The 24008-nt window shown below is 47.4% G+C and overlaps 1 protein-coding gene across 2 annotated transcripts; it reads right to left on the reverse strand.

The window, feature by feature from the left end:
* Positions 1-1309: 1309 nt before the first annotated feature.
* On the reverse strand, positions 1310-22395 carry LOC141206968 (dynein axonemal heavy chain 12-like). Of its 2 annotated transcripts, XM_073664332.1 has the most exons (7): positions 22309-22395; positions 16388-16494; positions 12722-12906; positions 12310-12430; positions 10892-11174; positions 6062-6179; positions 1310-1895 (listed from the first exon to the last, which is right to left on the reverse strand). In XM_073664332.1, the coding sequence occupies exons 3-5, from the start codon at positions 12860-12862 to the stop codon at positions 11143-11145; spliced, it is 294 nt and encodes a 97-aa protein (XP_073520433.1). In that variant the 5' UTR covers positions 12863-12906; positions 16388-16494; positions 22309-22395; the 3' UTR covers positions 1310-1895; positions 6062-6179; positions 10892-11142. The 2 variants fall into 2 exon arrangements, with proteins under 2 accessions (XP_073520433.1, XP_073520432.1); XM_073664331.1 differs by lacking the exon at positions 16388-16494 and having other exon boundaries at positions 22309-22391.
* Positions 22396-24008: the final 1613 nt, after the last annotated feature.

Consider the following 24008-nt stretch of genomic DNA (forward strand, 5'->3'; position numbering starts at 1 on the left):
AGTCACCGGAAATGGTCTTCCAACAATCTTGAAGGAGTTCCCAGAGATGCTTAGCACTTGTTGGCCCTTTTGCCTTCACTCTGTGGTCCAGCTCACGCCAAACCATCTCGATTGAGTTCAGGTCTGGTGACTGTGGAGGCCAGGTCAACTGGTGTAGCACCCCATCACTCTCTTTCTTGGTCAAATAGCCCTTACAAAGCCTGGAGGTGTGTTTGGGGTCATTGTCCTGTTAAAAAATAAATGATGGTCCAACTAAACGCAAACCAGATGGAATAGCATGCCACTGCAAGATGCTGTGGTAGCCATGCTGGTTCAGTATGCCTTCCATTTTGAATAAATCCACAACAGTGTCAGCAGCAAAGCACCCCCACACCATCACACCTCCTCCTCCATGCTTCACGGTGGGAACCAGGCATGTAGAGTCCATCCGTTCACCTTATCTGCGTCGCACAAAGACACGGTGGTTGGAACCAAAGATCTAAAATTTGGACTCATCAGACCAAAGCACAGATTTCCACTGGTCTAGTGTCCATTCCTTGTGTTCTTTAGCCCAAACAAGTCTCTACAGCTTGTTGCCTGTCCTTAGCAGTGGTTTCCTAGCAGCTATTTTACCATGAAGGCCTGCTGCACAAAGTCTCCTCTTAACTGTTGTTGTAGAGATGTGTCTGCTGCTAGAACTCTGTGTGGCATTGACCTGGTCTCTAATCTGAGCTGCTGTTAACCTGCGATTTCTGAGGCTGGTGACTCGGATAAACTTATCCTCAGAAGCAGAGGTGACTCTTGGTCTTCCTTTACTGGGGCGGTCCTCATGTGACCCAGTTACTTTGTAGCGCTTCATGGTTTTTGCAACTGTACTTGGGGACACTTTCAAAGTTTTCCCAATTTTTCGGACTGACTGACCTTCATTTCTTAAAGTAATGATGGCCACTCGTTTTTCTTTACTTAGCTGCTTTTTTCTTGCCATAATACAAATTCTAACAGTCTATTCAGTAGGACTATCAGCTGTGTATTCACCTGACTTCTGCACAACACAACTGATGGTCCCAACCCCATTTATAAGGCAAGAAATCCCACTTATTAAACCTGACAGGGCACACCTGTGAAGTGAAAACCATTTCCGGTGACTACCTCTTGAAGCTCATCAAGAGAATGCCAAGAGTGTGCAAAGCAGTCATCAAAGCAAAAGGTGGCTACTCTGAAGAACCTAGACTATAAGACATATTTTCAGTCGTTTCACACGTTTTTGTTAAGTATATAATTCCACATGTGTTAATTCATAGTTTTGATGCTTTCAGTGTGAATGTACAATTTTCATAGTCATGAAAATACAGAAAAATCTTTAAATGAGAATGTGTGTCCAAACTTTTGGTCTGTACTATATAATCAAAAGATGTCAGCAGAACATCGGATGGAGTCAGTTTATTATCTGCAATGGAGCAGCTTAACATTGTATGTACCTTTGACATTGCTATGTAGTCCAAACCATCAGAGCAGTTAAAGACCACACACTGCACGGCCAGCGCCTTGGCCAAATCTTTGGTGGTCTCAGTTTTTCCTGTGCCGGCCGGACCTTCTGGAGCTCCACCAAGATTTAGATAAAAAGCACCGATCTACCAATGAAACATGAAAGAACTGGTATGAAATATCAATAATAATTGCTAATAAGTTTCATGCATCATACAAAAGTCAAAAACATTTCTGAGCATAACCCATCACATCATAGCAGAGTCCGCTAGCATCGGTCAGTGAGCGGAGTGATGACCAGGCGTGGGGAGCTGCCCAGGTACTCATAGGCGGACTTCACATTGCAGTTGATGATTCGCACTCTCGCATTCTCATTCTCCCAGTAATAGCGGAGTTGGGCAAGCCACCGGAAGTCTGTTCATGAGAAACTCCTGAGGAATGTAGGAAAAGATAGTCAACCTCTAAGACACTGCAGAATCACAAGGGAGAGTTTCTAAAGGGAAGGCAAATGCACATACATTATAGGACAAAACTCCTAGTCACCGAATTCTGCTTTTTTCATTTAGTCCCATTGCCCACGGTGTATAACATCCGGACTCTCAGCCCCCAGTTTATAAAATCCGGCCTCTCGCCTCCCCCGGTGTATAACATCCACCCCTCGCCCCTAGTTTAGTATAACATCTCTCCCCTCGCCCCCCCCGCCAGTGTATAAAATCCATCCCCTCAACCCCACTGTATAACATCCAACCCCAAGCGCTCCATTGCATAACATCTGGCCCCCAGGGTATAACATCCGGCCCCCAGCCCCGGTGTATAACATCTGTCCCCTCGCTCCCTCCCCCTGGTGTATAACATCCGGCCTCTCGCCCCCCCGGTGTATAATATCCGTCCCCTCGCCCCAGTGTATAATATCCGTCCCCCCGCCCCTGGTGTATAATATCCGTCCCCTCGCACCTGGTGTATAATATCCGTCCCCTCGCCCCTGGTGTATAATATCCGTCCCCTCGCCCCTGGTGTATAATATCCGTCCCCTCGCACCTGGTGTATAATATCCGTCCCCTCGCACCTGGTGTATAATATCCGTCCCCTCGCCCCTGGTGAATAATATCCGTCCCCTCGCCCCTGGTGTATAATATCCGTCCCCTCGCCCCTGGTGTATAATATCCGTCCCCTCGCACCTGGTGTATAATATCCGTCCCCTCGCACCTGGTGTATAATATCCGTCCCCACGCCCCCCGGTGTATAATATCCGTCCCCACGCCCCCCGGTGTATAATATCCGTCCCCACGCCCCCCGGTGTATAATATCCGTCCCCTCGCCCCTGGTGTATAATATCCGTCCCCTCACCCCTGGTGTATAATATCCGTCCCCTCGCACCTGGTGTATAATATCCGTCCCCTCACCCCTGGTGTATAATATCCGTCCCCTCGCACCTGGTGTATAATATCCGTTCCCTCGCCCCTGGTGTATAATATCCGTCCCCACGCCCCCCGGTGTATAATATCCGTCCCCTCACCCCGGTATATAATATCCGTCCCCTTGCTCCTCAGTGTATAACATCCAGCCCTCGGACAGTATAACATCTAGCCCCTCGTACCCCTAGGGTATAACATCTGGCCCCTCGGCCTTGTATAACATTAAGACTCTCGCCCCCCACCAGTGTATAACATCAATCCCCACGCCCCCCGGTGTATAACATCCGCCCTCCCATGCTGTGTGCTGTTACTAACATATGACAGAACGGCTGGTGGTGCAGAGCTCTCTGATACCAGCGCGGTCCTGTAATAGGAGCCACCGGGGTAACAAGTCTGGATATTACATTTCTTCCCTCCTAAATCTTCCCCCATCACATGTGAGTGATATTATTAAGGAGTGGAAGGAACTGCAGCAACTCAGGAGACCCCAGAACATTACAGAGCGGGGTCACTGAGTGCTGAGGAGCAGAGGGCAGAACGCTCTCCTGACTCCATAACTGCAGAGTCCAGATCTACTTTGGTAACAACATCACCACAAACACTGCGCCCCCGCCTGGAGCTTTATGGCCGAGCAGCTGCATGCAGCCTTACATCACCAAGCACGATGCCGAGCGTCGGATGGAGTGGTGTGAAGCCGCCACCACAGGACTCTGGAGGAGACCTGTTCTGTGCAGTGACGGATCACACTTCTCTATCTGGCATCTGATGGACGAGTCTGGATTTGGTGAATGCCAGGAGAACGTTACCCTATTAACTGCATTGTGCCCGCTGGGCAGTTTGGTGGTGGAGGTATGGCCTTGTTTTTAGGGGGTGGTCTAGGCCCCTTAGTTCCAGTGAAAAGATATCTTAATGCTTCAGCACAAGACATTTTAAACAATTGTAGCTTCCAACCCTAAGGGAATAGAAGAGCAGAACTGTTTCCCACACGTTCTCAACCTCAACCCCACTAAACACCTTTAGGATGATTAATTAGAACAAATACTGGAGAATGGCAGCATAAATATGTCACCGCCACATAGGGAAGAGCAATGTCAGGCACACATCAATTACATTGCCATATGTCTGCTCAGGCTTAGAATGGCTGACCATTCGGAGAATGACATAATACCTACAAAGAAACCGAACAAAAGGTCATTAAAGGAATTGACATAAAACCCCTTTATTAGTCCATCCATGGTTATAGAACGACACTGCACAGAGGAGAGCACACACACCATTGATAGAAAATATTACAAACCGCACCTAGGCCATCCAAACCACTGACTATAAAGAAGATCAATTGTGGCAATGAGTCATATACAGGGGATGCCGACACCTACAGATGCCAAAACATTCCTATATAGGGACCACCATCTCAATATGCAGAAATGACTACTGCCCCATAGACGTCATTGTAAGTACACCCCAAGATTGCTTTACTGTGACAAGATCAATTGTGTCCTATGAAAACTCAAAGAAAAGAGGGGGGAACATAACATAGATATGGAAAGAACATAGGAATATGGTGAAATGTATGAAGGTGCTCGGCATACTGAGCTGTGATATCTGTAGAGGGACGGACTCCATATTAACATCCTGGATATGGATTAGAATAGGAGGCCATAAAAGCCCCTGTAGGTGTAATGTGGAGGGGGCACAATACCTTTCTCCATGTAGTGTATAATAAATAGAACATGGTATTGGAAAGTTTGCTGCCAGCCATGATGTTTGCACAAACCTGTTTCGATCATTTCCCTGACCACGTCACGAGCGTGCCCCTCTATGGTGACGAGAGCCCCCAATGTGCTGCGAGTCTGCTGGGACAATTTGCCTCCTCGCAAATTGCTCCAAATACCCAGATGTACCTCTATAAAACCCTGCTACAAACAGCATGGAAAACTCAATGCAGATGGATTCATTTTATGCTGGTATTATGGGAAATCCCATACAATGTCTTCCCTTATTGGTAGATATGACGAGAGTAGAGATGAGCGAATGGATTTGCAGGACTCTGGTCCAACAGTCCGGTCAGTATTCCACGGCCGCAGGACCGGAGCCCCGTGAACCGGCATCTCCGGCTCCTCTTTTGATGTCGATGTCATAGTTGTGGTGTGAGGCACAAATGACATCACGCCTGGCCGGCTAATCAAAAGAGGAGCCAGGGATGCCGGCATGTAAGAGGCGGTTAGCAAGGCTCCCATCCAACAGCCACAGACTACTAACCTGCTCTCTTAGACCAAGGTCCTGCAAATTTAGTTGCGCATCTCTAGACAAGATGCATGAATCAATGCAAAATCCCAACAATACTATGGAGCCTTTTGGGTACCTTCAAGATATTGAGCCGCTGTACAACTGCAACCCCCAGGAGAAGACCCCTGGGCAAGAACACTACATGGGCTCTTTGCAGTCTAATAACGTACTGTGAAATAAGCTGCTTGCATCTTTGGATGTGAATGTGGGTCCCCTTACCTCTGTTGCACCAATGGTATATCCCCCCCTGGAAACTCCTATAAGCTGCGTCTCTGGGTATGACAGTCTATTAGCAGGAGAACTCATGAAGTCTGTCTATGAATGTATATATATGTATTTCTCCCAGAAAATTATTACAATTACACGTTTTGTTGTTCACATGTTTATTTCATTTGTGTATATTGGAACAACACAAAAAGAAGATATTAGTCAACAATTTTGGTTCTCAAGTCCTCAGACAGTTCTCTTCTCCTCTTACTGTTCTCCCTGCTTAGTGTGGCACGTAACAACGCAAAGACTGAGTCAACTTTTCCCCTTTGTATCAGGTTTCAGGTGTGATTTTCATATTGCCCGCACCTTTTACTTGCCACAGGTGAGTTTGAACGAGCATCACATGCTTGAAACAAAATTGTTTACCCACAATTTTGGAAAGATGCCAACAATTTTGTCCGACCCATTTATGGGGTTTTGTGTGAAATTATATCCAATTTGCCTTTTTTTGTGTTGTTCCAATACATACAAAGGAAATAAACATGTGTATAACAGAAAATACACATGCAATTTTTTATGGAAAAATACTTCATTTTCTGGAACAACTTCAAGGGTGCCAACACTTCCGGCCATGACTGTTTATAGTGAAGCAACCTTGATCAGTAAAGGAGCTTATGCCGTACCTCCGGGCCACTGCCGATAGCTTCATGCACTTCACTTGTCCAGAACATGAGACACACAGAGCACGACCTGTCCCGGCCATTCCCTCACCCAGTCTTTTCTTGCAGTCGCAGGGTATGCCTTTTAAAAAAGAAAGTTAAATTACGTTGACAGAAGCATTTAAGAGAGGGACAACCTTACTAGTATTATCTAGCAAATTCATTTCTACCGATTGCAGGTAGAAGATCTGCTACCTGGCTCTATTGCAAGAGATACATCATCCACAAATCATTCACTGCCGCCAAATAATCTTATACAAATATAAAAGAACTAGATGGTGGCCCGATTCTAATGCACCGGGTATTCTAGAATAGGTATGCGGCCGACCGGGTGCAATCAGCAGAGCTGTGTTTAAATTTGGCGCCAAAATCGCTGATTGGTCGCGTTCGGCAACCGCGACCAATCAGCAAAGCGGTGTTTAAATTTGGCGGCAATATCGATGATTGGTCGCGGGCGGCGGCCGCGACCAATCAGCGAACCGTGTTAGTGAGGACTGGAGAGCGTGTTTAAATTTGGCACCAAAATCGCTGATTAGTCGCGACCAATCAGCCGAGCGGTGTTTAAATTTGGCGCCAATACTGCTGACTGGTCATGGCCGCCGACCGCGACCAATCAGCAGAGCGATGCAGAGTGGGGTTTAAATTCGGCGCCAAAATCACAGATTGGTCGCCGGCCGTGACCAAACAGCAGAGCATTCTTTAAATTTGGTGCCAAAATCGCTGATTGGTCGAGGCCGGCGACAGCGACCAATCAGCAGAGCGTTGTTTAAATTTGGCGCCAATCTCGCTGATTGGTCGCGGCTGGCGGCCGCGACCAATCAGCAGTGCGGTGTTTAAATTTGGCACCAAAATCGCTGATTAGTCGCGGCTGGCGGCTGCGACCAATCAGTAGAGCAGGGTTTAAATTTGGCACCAATAATGCTGATGGGTCTTTGCCGGCGACCGCGACCAATCAGCACAGCGGGGTTTACATTTGGCCCCAATGCTGCTGATTGGTCTCGGCCGGCGACCGTGACCAATCAGCAGAGCGTTGTTTAAATTTGGCACCAAAAACGCAGATTGGTCGCGGCCGGTGGTTGCGACCAATCAGCAGAGTGAGGTTTAAATTTGGCGCCAATACTGCTGATTGATCTCGGCCAGCGACCGCGATTAATCAGCAGAGCGTTGCTTAAATTTGGCGCCAATCTCGTTGATTGGACGCGTCCGGCGTCCGCGTCCAATCAGCACAGCAGTGTTTAAATGTGGCGGCAAGATCGGTGAATGGTCGCGGCCGCTATTTAAATGTGGCGCCCAAATCGGTGATTGGTTGCGGGCAGCGGACGCGAACAATCAGCAGAGCGGTGTTTAACTTTAGCGCCAAGATCACTGATTGGTCGGGTGTGGAGAGCGCGACCAATCAGCGAATCGTATTGGTGAGGAGCGGGGAGCGGAATCGTATTAGAGAGGACAGGGGAGCGCCCCTGCCTGTGCGGCTACTTCCGCTGCGAGAACCCGGGACATGAGCGGGCGCTCGGAGCAGAAGTATCCCGACCCGCAGCGCCGCTCCCCGGTCCCCCCTTCACACCCTAGCCGCTGATGTCCCCACAGTATCCGCAGGGTGTTACAAAGGTCCGGACATTTGTGTTCAAAATCGGTGATTGGTCGCTGGTGCTGCCCGCGACCAATCACCGATTTGGGCGCCAATTTTAAATATCGGCCGCGACCAATCACCGATCTTGGCTCCACATTTAAACACCGCTGTGCTGATTGGTCGCCGACGCTGGGCGCGACCAATCACCGATTTTGGCGCCACATTTAAATTTAAATAGCGGCCGCGACCAATTGGATGTCAGCGCCGCTCCCCGGTCCTCCCTTCACACCCTAGCCGCATGGATGTCAGCGCCGCTGCCTGTGCGGATAGTTCCGCTGCAAGAACCCGGGACATGAGTGGGCGCTCGCAGCAGAAGTATCCGGACTCGCAGCGCCGCTCCCCGGTCCTCCCTTCACACCCTAGCCACTGATGTCCCCACAGTATCCGCATGGTGTTACAAAGGTCAGGACATCTGTGTTAAAAATCGCTGATTGGTCGCTGGCGCTGGCCGCGACCAATCACCGATCTTGGCGGCAAATTCAAACACCGCTGTGCTGATTGGTCGCCGACGCTGTGCGCGACCAATCACCAATTTTGGCGGCACATTTAAATAGCGTCCGCGACCAATCAGTACAGCGGTGTTTAAATGTTGAGCCAAGATCGGTGATTGGTCGCGGCCGATATTTAAATTTGGCGCCTAAATCGGTGATTGGTCGGCGGCAGCGTCAGCGACCAATCAGCGATTTTTAACACAAATGTCCGGACCTTTGTAACACCATGCGGATACTGTGGGGACATCAGCGGCTAGGGTGTGAAGGGAGGACCGGGGAGCGGCGCTGCGGGTCGGGATACTTCTGCTGCGAGCGCCTGCTCATGTCCCGGGTTCTCGGAGCGGAAGTATCCGCACAGGCAGCGGCGCTGACATCCATGCGGCTAGGGCGTGAAGGGAGCACCGGGGAGCGGCGCTGACATCCAATTGGTCGCGGCCGCTATTTAAATGTGCCGCACAAATCGGTGATTGATCGCCGACTTGGCCCGCAACCAACCACTGATCTTGCGGCCAAAGTTAAACACTACGGTGCTAATTGGTCGCGGATGCTGACAGCGACCAATCACCGATTTGGGCGCCACATTCAAATATCGGCCGCGACCAATCACCGATCTTGGCTCCACATTTAAACACCGCTGTGCTGATTGGTCGCCGACGCTGGGCGCGACCAATCACCGATTTTGGTGCCACATTTAAATAGCGTCCGCGACCAATCCGCACAGCGGTGTTTAAATGTGGAGCCAAGATCGGTGATTGGTCGCGGCCGATATTTGAATGTGGCGCCAAAATCGGTGATTGGTCGCTGTCAGCGTCCGCGACCAATCAGCACCGTAGTGTTTAACTTTTGCGGCAAGATCCGTGATTGGTTGTGGGCCAAGACCGCGACCAATCACCGATTTGTGCGGCACTTTTAAATAGCGTCCACGACCAATTGGATGTCAGCGCCGCTCCCCGTTCCTCCCTTCACACCCTAGCCGCATGGATGTCAGCGGCGCTGCCTGTGCGGATACTTCCGCTCCGAGAACCCGGGACATGAGCGGGCGTTCGGAGCAGAAGTATCACGACCCGCAGCGCCGCTCCCTGGTCCTCCCTTCACACCCTAGCCGCTGATGTCCCCACAGTATCCGCATGGTGTTACAAAGGTCCGGACATTTGTGTTAAAAATCGCTGATTGGTCGCTGGCGCTGCCCGCGACCAATCACCGATTTGGGCGCCAAATTTAAATATCAGCCGCGACCAATCAGCACAGCGGTGTTTAAATGTGGAGCCAAGATCGGTGATTGGTCGCGGCCGATATTTAAATTTGGCGCCCAAATCGGTGATTGGTCGCGGGCAGCGCCAGCGACCAATCACCGATCTTGGCTCCACATTTAAACACCGCTGTGCTGATTGGTCGCGGCTGATATTTAAATTTGGCGCCCAAATCGGTGATTGGTCGCGGGCAGCGCCAGCGACCAATCAGCGATTTTTAACACAAATGTCCGGACCTTTGTAAGACCATGCGGATACAGTGGGGACATCAGCGGCTAGGGTGTTAAGGGAGGACCGGGGAGCGGCGCTGCGAGTCCAGATACTTCTGCTGCGAGCGCCCGCTCATGTCCCGGGTTCTCGGAGCGGAAGTATCCGCACAGGCAGCGCCGCTGACATCCATGCGGCTAGGGTGTGAAGGGAGGACCGGGGAGCGGCGCTGACATCCATGCGGCTAGGGTGTGAAGGGAGGACCGGGGAGCGGCGCTGACATCCATGCGGCTAGGGTGTGAAGGGAGGACCGGGGAGCGGCGCTGACATCCAATTGGTCACGGACGCTATTTAAAAGTGCCGCACAAATCGGTGATTGGTCGCTGTCTTGGCCCGCGACCAATGACTGATCTTGGCGCCAAAGTTAAACACTATTGTGCTGATTGGTCGGGGACGCTGACCGCGACCAATCACCGATTTGGGCGCCAAATTGAAATATCGGCCGCGACCAATCACCGATTTTGGCGCCAAATTTAAATATCGGCCGCGACCAATCACCACAGCGGTGTTTAAATGTGGAGCCAAGATCGGTGATTGGTCGCGGGCAGCGTCGGCGACCAATCAGCACAGCGGTGTTTAAGTTTTGCGCTAAGATCAGTGATTGGTCGGGTCCGAAGACCGCGATCAATCATCGAATCGTCTTGGTGAGGACCGGGGAGCGGCGCTGCCTGTGCGGCTACTTCCGCTGCGAGAACCCGGGACATAGCGGGCGCTCACAGCAGAAGTATCCCGACCCGCAGCGCCGCTCCCCGGTCCTCCCTTCCGCATGGAGGTCAGCGACGCCGGCGGTCCTTCCGCTGCTACCGGCCGGGAGATGAGCGCCTCGCGGCGCTCATCTTCCGGCTGCATCTCCATCCCGCAGATGGGTCCGTCGGTCGGGTTCCTTCTGCTGTTGCCGGCCGGGAGATGAGCGCCTTGCGCCAGTCATCTCCTGGCTGCATCGCCGCTCAGCTCCGTCCCGCAGATGAGCCGCTAACGGCCGCCATCTTTTTTTAGAAATCCCCCGGCGCTGATTGGCCGCTGCCGGACCAATGAGCGACGCGGGATTTCCTGGACAGACAGACACACAGACAGACAGACAGACGGGATAAGACGATTATATATATAGACTAGATTAGTTCCAATTAATGCTTTTGGTCTGTAGGTAGATCCGTACCATTCGTGACCGAGCAATAACATCATGCACGCTCCTTAACATGACATCTTCCCCTTGGATGAGCCACTTCTCCACGGCCCCCCGAGCCTCGGAGGTGGAGATGGTCTGGATGAGCTCTACGCGTTCCCCCTCGGTGCTGTACATGGCTTTGATGTCCAGGTTAGGAAGGAGCTCCAGCTTTGCTATGCCTTCAAAGCCCTTCTTTAGATGTGGTTGGACCCGCAGAGGATCTTTAGTCTCAGAGAGAATTTCTAGCATTTCATTGTTGTACAGGAAGAAAAAGCTAAAGCGAAAATGCACAATATGATAAAGATGTCATTAAAGTATTGGGTCAGGCGCCATTTGTATTAGTGTCTATGTGAGAAAATAGAAAAGCAAAGCTTTAAAGTAAAGATTCAGTCCCCATACACATTGGATTAAAATAGTTTAAACCTGACGATTGCAGCAGGACCGGCCTACCCACTGATGTGTATGGGGGTCTCCTGACTCTCCCCCGATAGAGGATGTCAGGGCCAGAAGGATCGGGCAGATGGGATTTCAATACCCGGTCTTTTGGTTCTCAGGGGAGATAACCCGCTGCCGGAGGTGTCCAGTACCGACTTTCTCCTCTCTCCCCATTAAAACCACATGACTGTTCAGCAGAATAGGTGGGAGTCAGGAGAAATAGCCAAATAACCATTCAGACCACGGGTATCTCATATGTCATGCGTATGGTTAGCTTAAAGGGGCTATCCAGCTTTGGGAACTTTTTTTTATTTAACTGAAATGTGTATTCCCATCTCCAGGATTCTACCCCAATATGTAGTATGCGTAATAATAATAATATTAGCAAATACCTCCAATTAGAAGTTTAGTATAGTTCTTCTGATTTGTTTTGTTGCTTACCCCATGTGCAGGGCATTGCAGTAGCTTAGGTTACGACCACTAGCAAATAACTGTCACTATATGAGTGGTCGTAACCATGGATACCGAAGCTACTGCAATGCCTTGCACATGGGGAAAGCGACATAGTGAATCAGAAGAACTATACTACACTTCTAATTGGAGGTATTTGCTAATATTATTATTATTACTACGCCTACTACATATTGGGATAGGATCTTGGAGATGGGAATACCCATTTAATTGCGAGTATTTGCGACAATTCAGTTTCATTAAAAATGTTGCACCGTTAGGCTTTTTGTTTCCTGCACATTCAGCTTTGATGTGATCTGTGGTCATAAATCGGCTAAGAGGAGCTGAAAAAAGACAGATTAAAAATAAGTCCAATAGCCAGCGCAACACAGAGCCAATAGAAGGCAAACAGTGCAAAATTATTAATGAAATCCAATTACAAAAATGATTTCAATGCGTTTAAATAAGAAAAAAAAATATTTAAGGAATATATACAATCATTGCAACAAGTGAAAGGACTATACCGTGGGAAAAAAGCCTCTTCTTCTCCAGATAGGCATTCAGCCCTTTCATGATTTTATCCAGAAGCACATTGCTGTCCTGAAGTTTCTCCAGAAGTCCGGTCAGAGAAGTGGCGCTTAAAACCTAAAACAAAGTAGATAGCCCATAAGTAAGATTCCATTATATAGTTATAGAGACTGAAAAAAGGTCACATTCATTGACTATTGTGCCAATAGTTTATATTAAAAGAAAAATTAGAACCTATTTGGATAGAAAATAGAAGATGCGGGAGGCTGGAGTCCAGGCAGTGCGGAGCCCCATAACCCGGGATCCTTGTGATGGAAGCATCAGGACACGGACTCTTGGAAAACATCAATCCTGGATGCAAGATGACCGTGCTTTCTTGTATCAGTCCACCATGAAGCATCCATTTACCTTCGGGTCTTTAACGCAATGTTTCATGATCTCTCTCCAGTTTCTGTCCACAGTCTGGAATAAGCGTCCTTCTTCAGGCATTTGCTGCATGATGTCCTCAGAAGAGAAGATTAAAGCCACTGGGTCGGCACCTTCAGCCATTCATCAATGGTTTCCTGGATCCTTATCAGTCGTTCCTCCCATTGCTTAAAGGAGGAGAGCAAAAAGTTAATTACACATAAAATGAAAAGGATAGAAAAAAAATGCTATCATTTTAGAAGATAAATTATCAATGGATATGAATTCTGAATTGTTGGACATTTGTAGGGAAAGTTTGGTGAGACTCCTTGATACCATCCCCTTTACATGTAAGCTGGAGCCGCATGTAACTTTAGCCTCGGAGATCCTAATGAAACCTTAGCTTCTGCTAATAAGCAAGTGAAGATTTTAAGCTGAGTGACAACATTTACTGTGGGTGGGAACTCCTTAATCCCTTCAGGACCGGATAATTTTTTGTTTTGCATTTTTTCCTTCCCTTCTTCAAAAAGCCATACATTTTTTAATTTTTCCATTGATATAGCTGCAAGAGGCTATGTAATGTGCTGTAGCTTAACCCCTTCCCAACATATGACATACTGTTAAGCCATATGCCATGTTCCTGCAGATGTGCAAAATTTGGACCTGGGCCCCCACCAGCATGTTGGTCAGATGTATGGGCCCTTGTAGCATTCTAGATCCGATAATGATGCGCGTGTTCGTCCCTGCCTTGGATGTTTCCCATTGTAGCCCCATCCTATAATAATGTCTCTCATTCTAGGCCCCTTCCTGGTATAATGTTCCCCATCCTGCGCCCCTTCCTGTTATAATATCCCCGATCCTGGGCCTCTTCCTGTTATAATATCCACCTTCTGTGTATAATACCCCCCATCCTGAGCCCCTTTCAGCAATAACGTCCCAATCCTGGGCTCCTTCCTGGTATAATGTCCTTGGTCCTGGGCCTCTTACTGTAATAATGTCCCCCATCCTGGCCCCTTCCTGTAACAATGTCCCCAATCCTGGTACAATGTCCCCCATCCTATAACAATGTCCTCCATCCTGGTATCCTGTCCCCCATCCTAGGCCCCATTCTGGTATAATGACCTCCATCCTTGTGCCCTTCCTGGTGTAATGTCCTTCATCCTGGCCCATGTCATGGTATAATGACCCCCATTCTGGTATAATGCTCCCTATCCTGGGCCCTTTCCTTGTATAATGTTCCCCATCCTGGGCCCCTTCTTTATATAATGCTCCCCATCCTGGGCCCCTTCCTTGTCTAATTCTCCCCACCCTGAGCCCCTTCCTTGTCTAATGCTCCCCATCCTTGGCCCTTTCCTGGTATAATGTTCTGTTGTTCTTTTGTAATACATTAAATAAACAAAAATAAATGATTCTTCTTACCTTCCTGCGCTCCCACGACATGCGGCGTCTTCTTCTGTAGCTGATTTCAGTGTGCCGGCAAGGGCAGCGCATGACGTCACTTCCATGCGTCGCTCGTGACTGGCACGCCGACATCAGCTACTGGCCTTTGATTGGCTGGCGGCATGCATTGCAGCTCAGGGACCCGGCATGTTCCTGCGCAGCAATATACTTCAGCCGAATGTGCGTCCTCAGACTGTGGAAGTGCCATACATATATGAGATGGGAATACCACTCTGCCACTGTGCGCTCCTTTATGCACTTTACCCTCCTTTTTGGCACTCTTTGTGGTAAGAGACTACCTTAAAAAATGTTTTATATGACATGTATCTGATTATTTGTGGGCAGGAGCATTATTTAGATGGATACCTGATGCATATGGCAAGTGTAAATCCAATGACTATGGAATACTTATGGATTACTTTTTGATATATTATTACACTCATTGGATTGTCTTGATATACTAACCTTATGCTATATTATCTATATTGCTCATGTCCCACTGTGACCATATGCGTGACCATATATGTATACTTTGTAACATATCTTGCTACATTGGTAATCTAATTAGTGTCTTTATACTATCCGTATTATGTCATTTCTCTTTTTACTATGTACGTTTTTTAACTTGATGGAATAAAAATTTATATATTTTACGCCAATTAACTCTTTCTTCTCCTATGTACCCATGTGTTTCATGAGTTGGCTCAGTTTGGCAAATCTGGGATATATTTCCCCCCGGATATGCCAACTTTACCCCTATAGGGTCTATTTAGTTGTATCACTCTGAGTCTATGTCTGATCCAGAGATACAATAATGAACATGAATCCTTATATATCACGGATCTTGCAGCCGCCTTTACCTGCTTGGACATAAGTGTTACATAGTTACATAGTTTAAAAGGCCGAAAAAAGACAAGCGTCCATCCAGTTCAGCCTATTTCTTGTGCACTGCAGCTATTCCGCAGCCTTGATCCAGGGGAAGGCAAAAAAAACCATGCGGTATAGGCCAATTTACATCATTGAGGAAAAATTCACTTCCCGACTCCAATCTGGCAGTCAGATTAAATCCCTGGATTAATTAACTATCACTAAGCATAAGATGTAATTTTATTGTTCTCAAGAAAGGCGTCCAGTCCTCTCTTGAACTCATTAAGTGAGTTGGACATCACCACTTCCTCTCCCAGAGAATTCCAGAGTCTCACAGCTCTGACCGTAAAGAATCCCCTTCTATGCTGGTGCAGGAACCTCCTTTCCTCCAGACGCATAGTGTGCCCCCTCGTCTTTGTCACCATCCTTGGTATAAACAGGTCATGGGAGAGATCTCTGTACAGCCCCCTGATGTATTTATACATGTTTATGAGGTCTCCCCTAAGCCTTCTCTTTTCCAACGTAAATAGGCCTAATTTGGACAACCTCTCTGGGTATTCTAGTCCCTCCATTCCCTTTATTACCTTAGTCGCCCTCCTTTGTACCCTCTCTAGCTCCAATATGTCTTTCCTGAGTACCGGAGCCCAGAACTGTGCACAATATTCTAAGTGCGGCCTTACCAGCGCTTTATACAGAGGAAGAACAATGTTCTCATCATATGCCCCTATTCCTCTTCTGATGCATGCCATGACTCTATTTGCCTTCGCAGCTGCTGCCTGACACTGGGCACTCCAATTTAATTTGCTGTTAACCAAGACGCCCAGGTCCTTCTCCATGTCAGATTTCCCCAACGGTTTCCCATTTAATATGTATGGGTGACTGCTGTTTTTCTTTCCCATGTGCATGACCTTACATTTATCGGCATTGAACCCCATTTGCCATTTTTTGGCCCAACTCCCCAATTTATCTAAATCCTCCTGTAGCTGTGCCCTATCCTCATCTGTATTAACTACGTTACAAAGTTTAGTATCATCTGCAAATATTGCTATTTTACTATGCAACCCTTCCACTAGATCATTAATAAGTATATTAAATAATATAGGGCCCAAGACAGACCCTTGAGGCACCCCGCTAGTCGAGACGCAGTTATAAAAGGAATCCAATTTGTCCGCATTAATCAACTGCAGGGCATCTTGATTGGCAAATAGATTGATCACGTTGGGGTACCAAGTGTTCAGCAACTTTTCTTCTGTCTTGGCACAAGCCAAGGATCCGCTGTTCCTCAGGGATTCACATTCTACAGGACCCCTGGACCTGACAAAGAATAAAGCACTTTATCATATTAAACCTGACAGGGCACACCTGTGAAGTGAAGACCATTTCCGGTGACTACCTCTAGAAGCTCATCAAGAGAACGCCAAGAGTGTGCAAAGCAGTCATCAAAGCAAAAGGGGGCTACTTTGAAGAACCTAGAATATAAGACATATTTTCAGTTGTTTCACACTTTTTTGTTAAGTATATAATTCCACATGTGGTAATTCATAGTTTTGATGCCTTCAGAGTGAATGTACAATTTTCATAGTCATGAAAATACAGAAAAAGCTTTAAATGAGAAGGTGTGTCCAAACTTTTGGTCTGTACTGTATATATCCACCCATATACAGTATACATATACACACATATACAGTATACATATATACACACCCATATACAGTATACATATATATACACACATATACAGTATACATATACACACCCATATACAGTATACATATATATACACACATATACAGTATACATATATACACACATATACAGTATACATATATACACACATATACAGTATGCATATATACACCCATATACAGTATACATATATACACACATATACCAGTATACATATATATACACCCATATACAGTATACATATATATACACACTTATACAGTATACATATATACACACCCAGTATACAGTATATATATATATACACACCCATATACTGTATATATATATATATACACACCCATATACAGTATACATATATACACACATATACAGTATACATATATACACACATATACAGTATACATATATACACATATATACACACATATACACACACATACCAGTATACATATATATATACACACGCCCATATACAGTATACAGTGCTGGCCAAAAGTATTGGCACCCCTGCAATTCTGTCAGATAATGCTCAATTTCTTCCTGAAAATGATTGCAATCATAAATTCTTTGGTATTATTCTCTTCATTTAATTTGTCTTCAATGAAAAAAACACAAAAAGAATTGTCCTAAAGCCAGATTGGATATAATTCCACACCAAACCTAAAAAAGGGGGTGGACAAAAAGTATTGGCACCCTTTGAAAAATCATGTGATGCTTCTCTAATTCGTGTAATTAACAGCACATGTAACTTACCTGTGGCACCTAACAGGTGTTGGCAATAACTAAATCACACTTGCAGCCAGTTAACATGGATTAAAGTTGACTCAACCTCTGTCCTGTGTCCTTGTGTATACCACATTGAGCATGGAGAAAAGAAAGTAGACCAAAGAACTGTCTGAGGACTTGAGAAACCAAATTGTGAGGAAGCATGAGCAATCTCAAGGCTACAAGTCCATCTCCAAAGACGTGAATGTTCCTGTGTCTTCCGTGCGCAGCGTCATCAAGAAGTGTAAAGCCCATGGCACTGTGGCTAACCTCCCTAGATGTGGACGGAAAAAAAAATTGACGAGAGATTTCAACGCAAGATTGTGCGGATGGTGGATAAAGAACCTCGACTAACATCCAAACAAGTTCAAGCTGCCCTGCAGTCCGAGGGTACAGCAGTGTCAACCCATACTATCCGTTGGCGTCTGAATGAAAAGGGACTGTATGGTAGGATACCCAGGAAGACCCCACTTCTTACCCCGAGACATAAAAAAGCCAGGCTGGAGTTTGCCAAAACTTACCTGAGAAAGCCTAAAACGTTTTGGAAGAATGTTCTCTGGTCAGATGAGACAAAAGTAGAGCTTTTTGGGAAAAAGCATCAACATAGAGTGTACAGGAAAAAAAAAGAGGCATTCAAAGAAAAGAACACGGTCCCTACAGTCAAACATGGCGGAGGTTCCCTGATGTTTTGGGGTTGCTTTGCTGCCTCTGGCACTGGACTGCTTGACCGTGTGCATGGCATTATGAAGTCTGAAGACTACCAACAAATTTTGCAGCATAATGTAGGGCCCAGTGTGAGAAAGCTGGGTTTCCCTCAGAGGTCATGGGTCTTCCAGCAGGACAATGACCCAAAACACACTTCCAAAAGCACTATAAAATGGTTTTAGAGAAAGCACTGGAGACTTCTAAGGTGGCCAGCAATGAGTCCAGACCTGAATCCCATAGAACACCTGTGGAGAGATCGCAAAATGGCAGTTTGGAGAAGGCTCCCTTCAAATATCAGGGACCTGGAGCAGTTTGAAGTGACCGCGGGCAAGGCCGCGCATTGGTATCTATGATCTGGCCCAGCAAGATCCCCACACACAGACTCTATCTTGACAACCGTATCTTTACTCGCATACATTTTTAACACAGCAAAGAAAAAAAAACAATAAATGACAACCGTAAATATGCACAGTAATAACGTGTACTGATAAGCTGACCCTCACTGTCCCTACTCACACGTTACCAGTCCTTTACTCCAGAAGGATGTGTCCCCCGTCGCAGGCCTGTCTGTCTTTGCAGGAAGGCGTCCCAGCCGGAGAAAAAACAGGAACAGCAGAATTCGCGGAAACAAAGGAAGGGATACTTCGGCCTCTCGCCAGAGGTCCCGCTTACAGTCTCTCTGATCCGGATAGAAGCTCTGGTGGGTCCCCTTATGTAGTCCACACTCCAGTAGCAGGGAGTGTAACAGCTGAATCCTTCAGCAGTGCAGGAGCTGGGGAAGGCTCCGAGGATATGGTGTCAGATAGAAGAAATCACGTTGAGAGTCTCTCCTGCGCCACACACGAGGGCCTGCACACCGTCCTGGCTCTTTTCACAGACCACAGCAGACTCTGCGCGCGCTTTTTCCTGCTTCCCACTTTGGTCACGTGACTCTCTAGGGCGGGACACAGGAGGCTCAGTCTTTTTCTCTGTCATCACACCCTGCGCAGGTGCAACCTCTGGCCACAAGGTGGCAACATCATCCTGTGTAATCACTTCTGTAACAGGCTCTATATCAATTATCACAGAACAGCCAGAGACGGCCAGCTCACTACAAGTTTGCCAAAGAAGAATGGTCTACAATTCCAGCAGAGCATTGTAAGAAACTCATTGATGGTTACCGGAAGCGGTTGTTCGCAGTTATTTTGGCTAAAGGTTGTGCAACCAAGTATTAGGCTGAGGGTGCCAATACTTTTGTCTGGCCCATTTTTGGAGTTTTGTGTGAAATGATCAATGATTTGATTTTTGCTTCATTCTCTTTTGTGTTTTTTCCTTGCAAGCAAATTAAATGAAGATAATAAGACCAAAGAATTTGTGATTGCAATCATTTTCAGGAAGAAACTGAGTATTATCTGACAGAATTGCAGGGGTGCCAATACTTTTGGCCACCACTGTACATATATATATACACACACATACAGCATACATATATACACCCATATACAGTATACATATACACACATCTACAGTATACATATATATACACCTATATACAGTATACATATATACACACCCATATACAGTATACATATATACACAGTATAGATATACACACACATATACAGTATACATATATATACACACACATACAGTATACATATATACACACCCATATACAGTATACATATACACACCCATATACAGTATACATATATACACACCCATATACAGTATACATATATATATACATACAGTATGCATATACACATATACAGTATACATATATATATATACATACATACATATAGAGTATCTATAATATAACGCTACAAGCGTCCCTCTGTCTGAAGCCTTTATAGTCTGCGCTAGTGCGACACGCCTGCACAGTCTGGCTCCAGACTGAAGAACGCATGGAGCCGTTACAGGTAAGAGGAGTGTATGGTGCTGGAGATCGAGGTATGCGTATACACTGAACACATACCGCGATCTCTGGCGCCATACTTACATACTTACCTGACCGGGATGAGCGCTACCGCGGCGCCTCTGTTCGGTCCAGAGTCCGGGGGAAGAGGGAGGCATTGAAATCGGCACATGCGCATAGCGCTATCCGGCGCCATTTTACTGAAGACACATTTGCAATGTGTCTTCAGCAAAATGGAGCCGGACAGCGTGGTATGAGCACACGCGTACTTCGGCGCCGCACTCCTCCCCCGGCCTCCAGCAGAACGGGAAACAGCGCTGGAGCACAGGGAAGAAAGGTGAGTATAAGTGTTTATTTTCTTGTATGTGTGTGTAGCATGATAGGGATGAGGGGTGCCATACATACCAGGATTGGGGGGTGAGGGGTGCCATACATACCAGGATTGGGGGGTGAGGGGTGCCATACATACCAGGATTGGGGGGTGAGAGGACCATACATACCAGGATTGGGGGGTGAGGGGTGCCATGCATACCAGGATTGGGGGGTAAGGGGACCATGCATAACAGGATTGGGGGTGAGGGGACCATGCATAACAGGATTGGGGGTGAGGGGTGCCATGCATAACAGGATTGGGGGTGAGGGGTGCCATGCATATCAGGATAGGGATGAGGGGTACCATGCATACCAGGATTGGGGATGTGAGGGGGTACCATAGATACCAGAATAGGGATGAGGGGGTACCATGCATACCAGGATTGGGGGTGAGGGGTACCATGCATACCAGGATTGGGGCTGAGGGGTGCCATGTATACCAGAATTGGGGGGGGGACCATGCATACCAGGATTGGGGATGAGGGGTGCCATGCATACCAGGATTGGGGAATGAGGGGTGCCATGCATACCAGGATTGGGGAATGAGGGGTGCCATGCATACCAGGATTGGGGAATGAGGGGTGCCATGCATACCAGGATTGGGGGTGAGGGGTGCCATGCATACCAGGATTGGGGAATGAGGGGTGCCAAGTATACCAGGATTGGGGGTGAGGGGTGCCATGCATACCAGGATTGGGGGGTGAGGGGTGCCATGTATACCAGGATTGGGAGGTGAGGTGACCATGCATACCAGGATTGGGGAATGAGGGATGCCATGTATACCATAATTGGGGGGTGAGGGGACCATACATACCAGGATTGGGGGGTGAGGGGACCATGCATACCAGAATTAGGGGGTGAGGGGTGCCATGTATACCAGGATTGGGGAATGAGGGATGCCATGTATACCAGAATTGAGGGGTGAGGGGACCATGTATACCAGGATTGGGGGATGAGGGGTGCCATGTATACCAGAATTGGGGGTGAGGGGTGCCATGCATACCAGGATTGGAGAATGAGGGGTGCCATGTATACCAGGATTGGGGGGTGAGGGGACCATGCATACCAGGATTGGGGGGTGATGGGTGCCATGTATACCAGGATTGGGGAATGAGGGGTGCCATGCATACCAGGATTGGGGAATGAGGGGTGCCATGCATACCAGGATTGGGGAATGAGGGGTGCCATGCATACCAGGATTGGGGGTGAGGGGTGCCATGCATACCAGGATTGGGGGGTGAGGGGTGCCATGTATACCAGGATTGGGAGGTGAGGGGACCATGCATACCAGGATTGGGGAATGAGGTGTGCCATGCATACTAGGATTGGGGGGTGAGGGGACCATACATACCATGATTGGGGGGTGAGGTGTGTCATGCATACCAGGGTTGGGGGGTGAGGGGACCATACATACCATGATTGGGGAATGAGGTGTGCCATGTATACCAGGATTGGGGGGTGGAGGGACCATGCATACCACAATAGGATGGGGGCAGCACAAATACCAGGATGGGAGACCATATACCAATAAAAATGCTCGCCACCCGGGCGTAGAACGGGTTCAATAGCTAGTACATATATACACGCATATATACAGTAATACAGCATATACATACACATATATATACTGTATATCCCCACACACACACACATATATACAGTAATACAGCATATACATACACATATATACTGTATATACACACACACATATATATATCTGGCGACAGGGCCCCGCTGCGTCCTCTGTGTCTCTGTACAGATATAAGTGTAACACGTCCTGGATCCAGCACAGGTGACAGTCTGCCATAGAGCTGACGTGCAGTACATACACTGTGTTATAGGGGGCGCTCACCTGTGCGGACCCCGCGCTCCGGCCGCTACTTCTCTGCTCATATAAGGTCTCTCTTTCTGCCATTAAATAATTCGGTTGTCATGGCAGCGGAGGCGGGGCGTTGGTAGGGGGCGTGTCTGGTATAGGGCAGATTGGGGCGGGGCTGTCATGCAGTGCTTGTCTCATCGCTGTAATTTCCTGCTGTTGCCACCTGGTGGACAGAATTGGTCAGTACACGCTGAGAATGCTCACATGGTGGGGGAGGGGCAGCTTATATATGTATATACACAGTCACAATGCAGTTAGGGTTATGTTCACACAGTGTTTATTTAAACGATTTTTTCCACATTATAAAACTCAGTGTTGTCAGGAAAAGCATTGCATGTATTTTTGATGTATGCCTCACACTAAATACATTTTTGAAGATTTTTTTTTAATCTTCCATCCTATACTCGGGCACTGGCTGTATATTGTTGAGGCCCCGGGACTTGCTTAGATCCGCTGGGTGGCATTGCCAGCTACATTGCAGTAAATGGGTGACCTGAAATCCCACATTTATCCTGTGACCAGTTAGGGACTGTTTTTTCTTAAAGAAGGGGCTCGTGTTATTAATCCCAGACAATCCATTAATGGAGTTTCCAGTAGTATAATAATGATGATTTATCCTGGGGATGGGTTATCAATATCAGATCGGTGGGCTCCGACACGCGGCACTGGCTCTACCCATCAGCTGATTGCAGCGCTCAGATGTAAATAGTGTGAAGATTGAACATCACTGCTCCATTCACTATACTGTGGGTCCTGCAGATCAGCTAATATTCATGTAATAGGAGCTGATCTGCAGCACCAGGTAGCAGCCACTACACAGTGACCAGAGCTGTGATGTTCAGCTCCTCAACACTGTTTACATCTGATCTCGACCGAAGCTGCAAACAGCTGATTAGTGGAGGTGCCACGTGCCGGACCCCCACAAATCTGATATTAATGAGCTAACCAGGGGATAAGCCATCAATATGTTTGTCCTGGAAATTCCCTTTAAGGCCCACCTGCACATACTATGTATATAATATATATATATATATATATGGCAAAGAGTGGGAAGGGGTTAATCAAAGGCTCATAAAACGGACAAACAACACAAATATTGGTTTCTATCTTTTACACATTTGGGGTAGCCCTTAAGAGGGCCGGAGAGAGAGAGAGAGAGAAAGAGAGAGAGAGAGAGAAGAGAGAGAGAAGAGAGAGAGAAGAGAGAGAGAAGAGAGAGAGAGAAGAGAGAGAGAGAAGAGAGAGAGAGGAGAGAGAGAGAAGAGAGAGAGAAGAGAGAGAGAGAAGAGAGAGAGAAGAGAGAGAGAAGAGAGAGAGAGAAGAGAGAGAGAAGAGAGAGAGAAGAGAGAGAGAAGAGAGAGAGAGAGAGAGAGAGAGACCAAGAGAGAGGAAAAAAAAGAGAGACCCAACCAGTGCAAGGCTAAGCCGGGCAGGTGGTAGCGGCTATTTATACCCACTGCTGATCTCTGATTGGTGGAAGATCTGGGTGTGGCTGCTCTCTGATTGGTGGAAAATCTGGGTGTGGCTGCTCTGTGATTGGTCAGCATTATGACCTCACAGTGGCGATGACTCATACCTCCTGGGTGGTTCTTCTGGGCGGTTCTGTTTTCTGACTGGTGGAAATTCTAATCAGCATTATGACCTCACAGTGGCCATAACTCATGTTTCATGGA

This window comes from Phyllobates terribilis, unplaced genomic scaffold (genome assembly GCF_046119375.1).
Source record: "Phyllobates terribilis strain yellow unplaced genomic scaffold, ASM4611937v1 Scaffold_154__1_contigs__length_4444370, whole genome shotgun sequence".
NCBI lineage: Eukaryota > Metazoa > Chordata > Amphibia > Anura > Dendrobatidae > Phyllobates > Phyllobates terribilis.

Bases quoted from the DNA above. Each gene is read 5' to 3' on its own strand.
- LOC141206968 (XM_073664332.1), bottom strand. From the start codon at position 12,862: ATGGCTGAAGGTGCCGACCCAGTGGCTTTAATCTTCTCTTCTGAGGAC. The intron at 12,431-12,721 runs GTAAATGGATGC...ACTTTGTTTTAG, and splicing joins ATTGCGTTAAAGACCCGAAG to GTTTTAAGCGCCACTTCTCT. The intron at 11,175-12,309 runs GTATAGTCCTTT...TTTTCGCTTTAG, and splicing joins GAAGAGGCTTTTTTCCCACG to CTTTTTCTTCCTGTACAACA.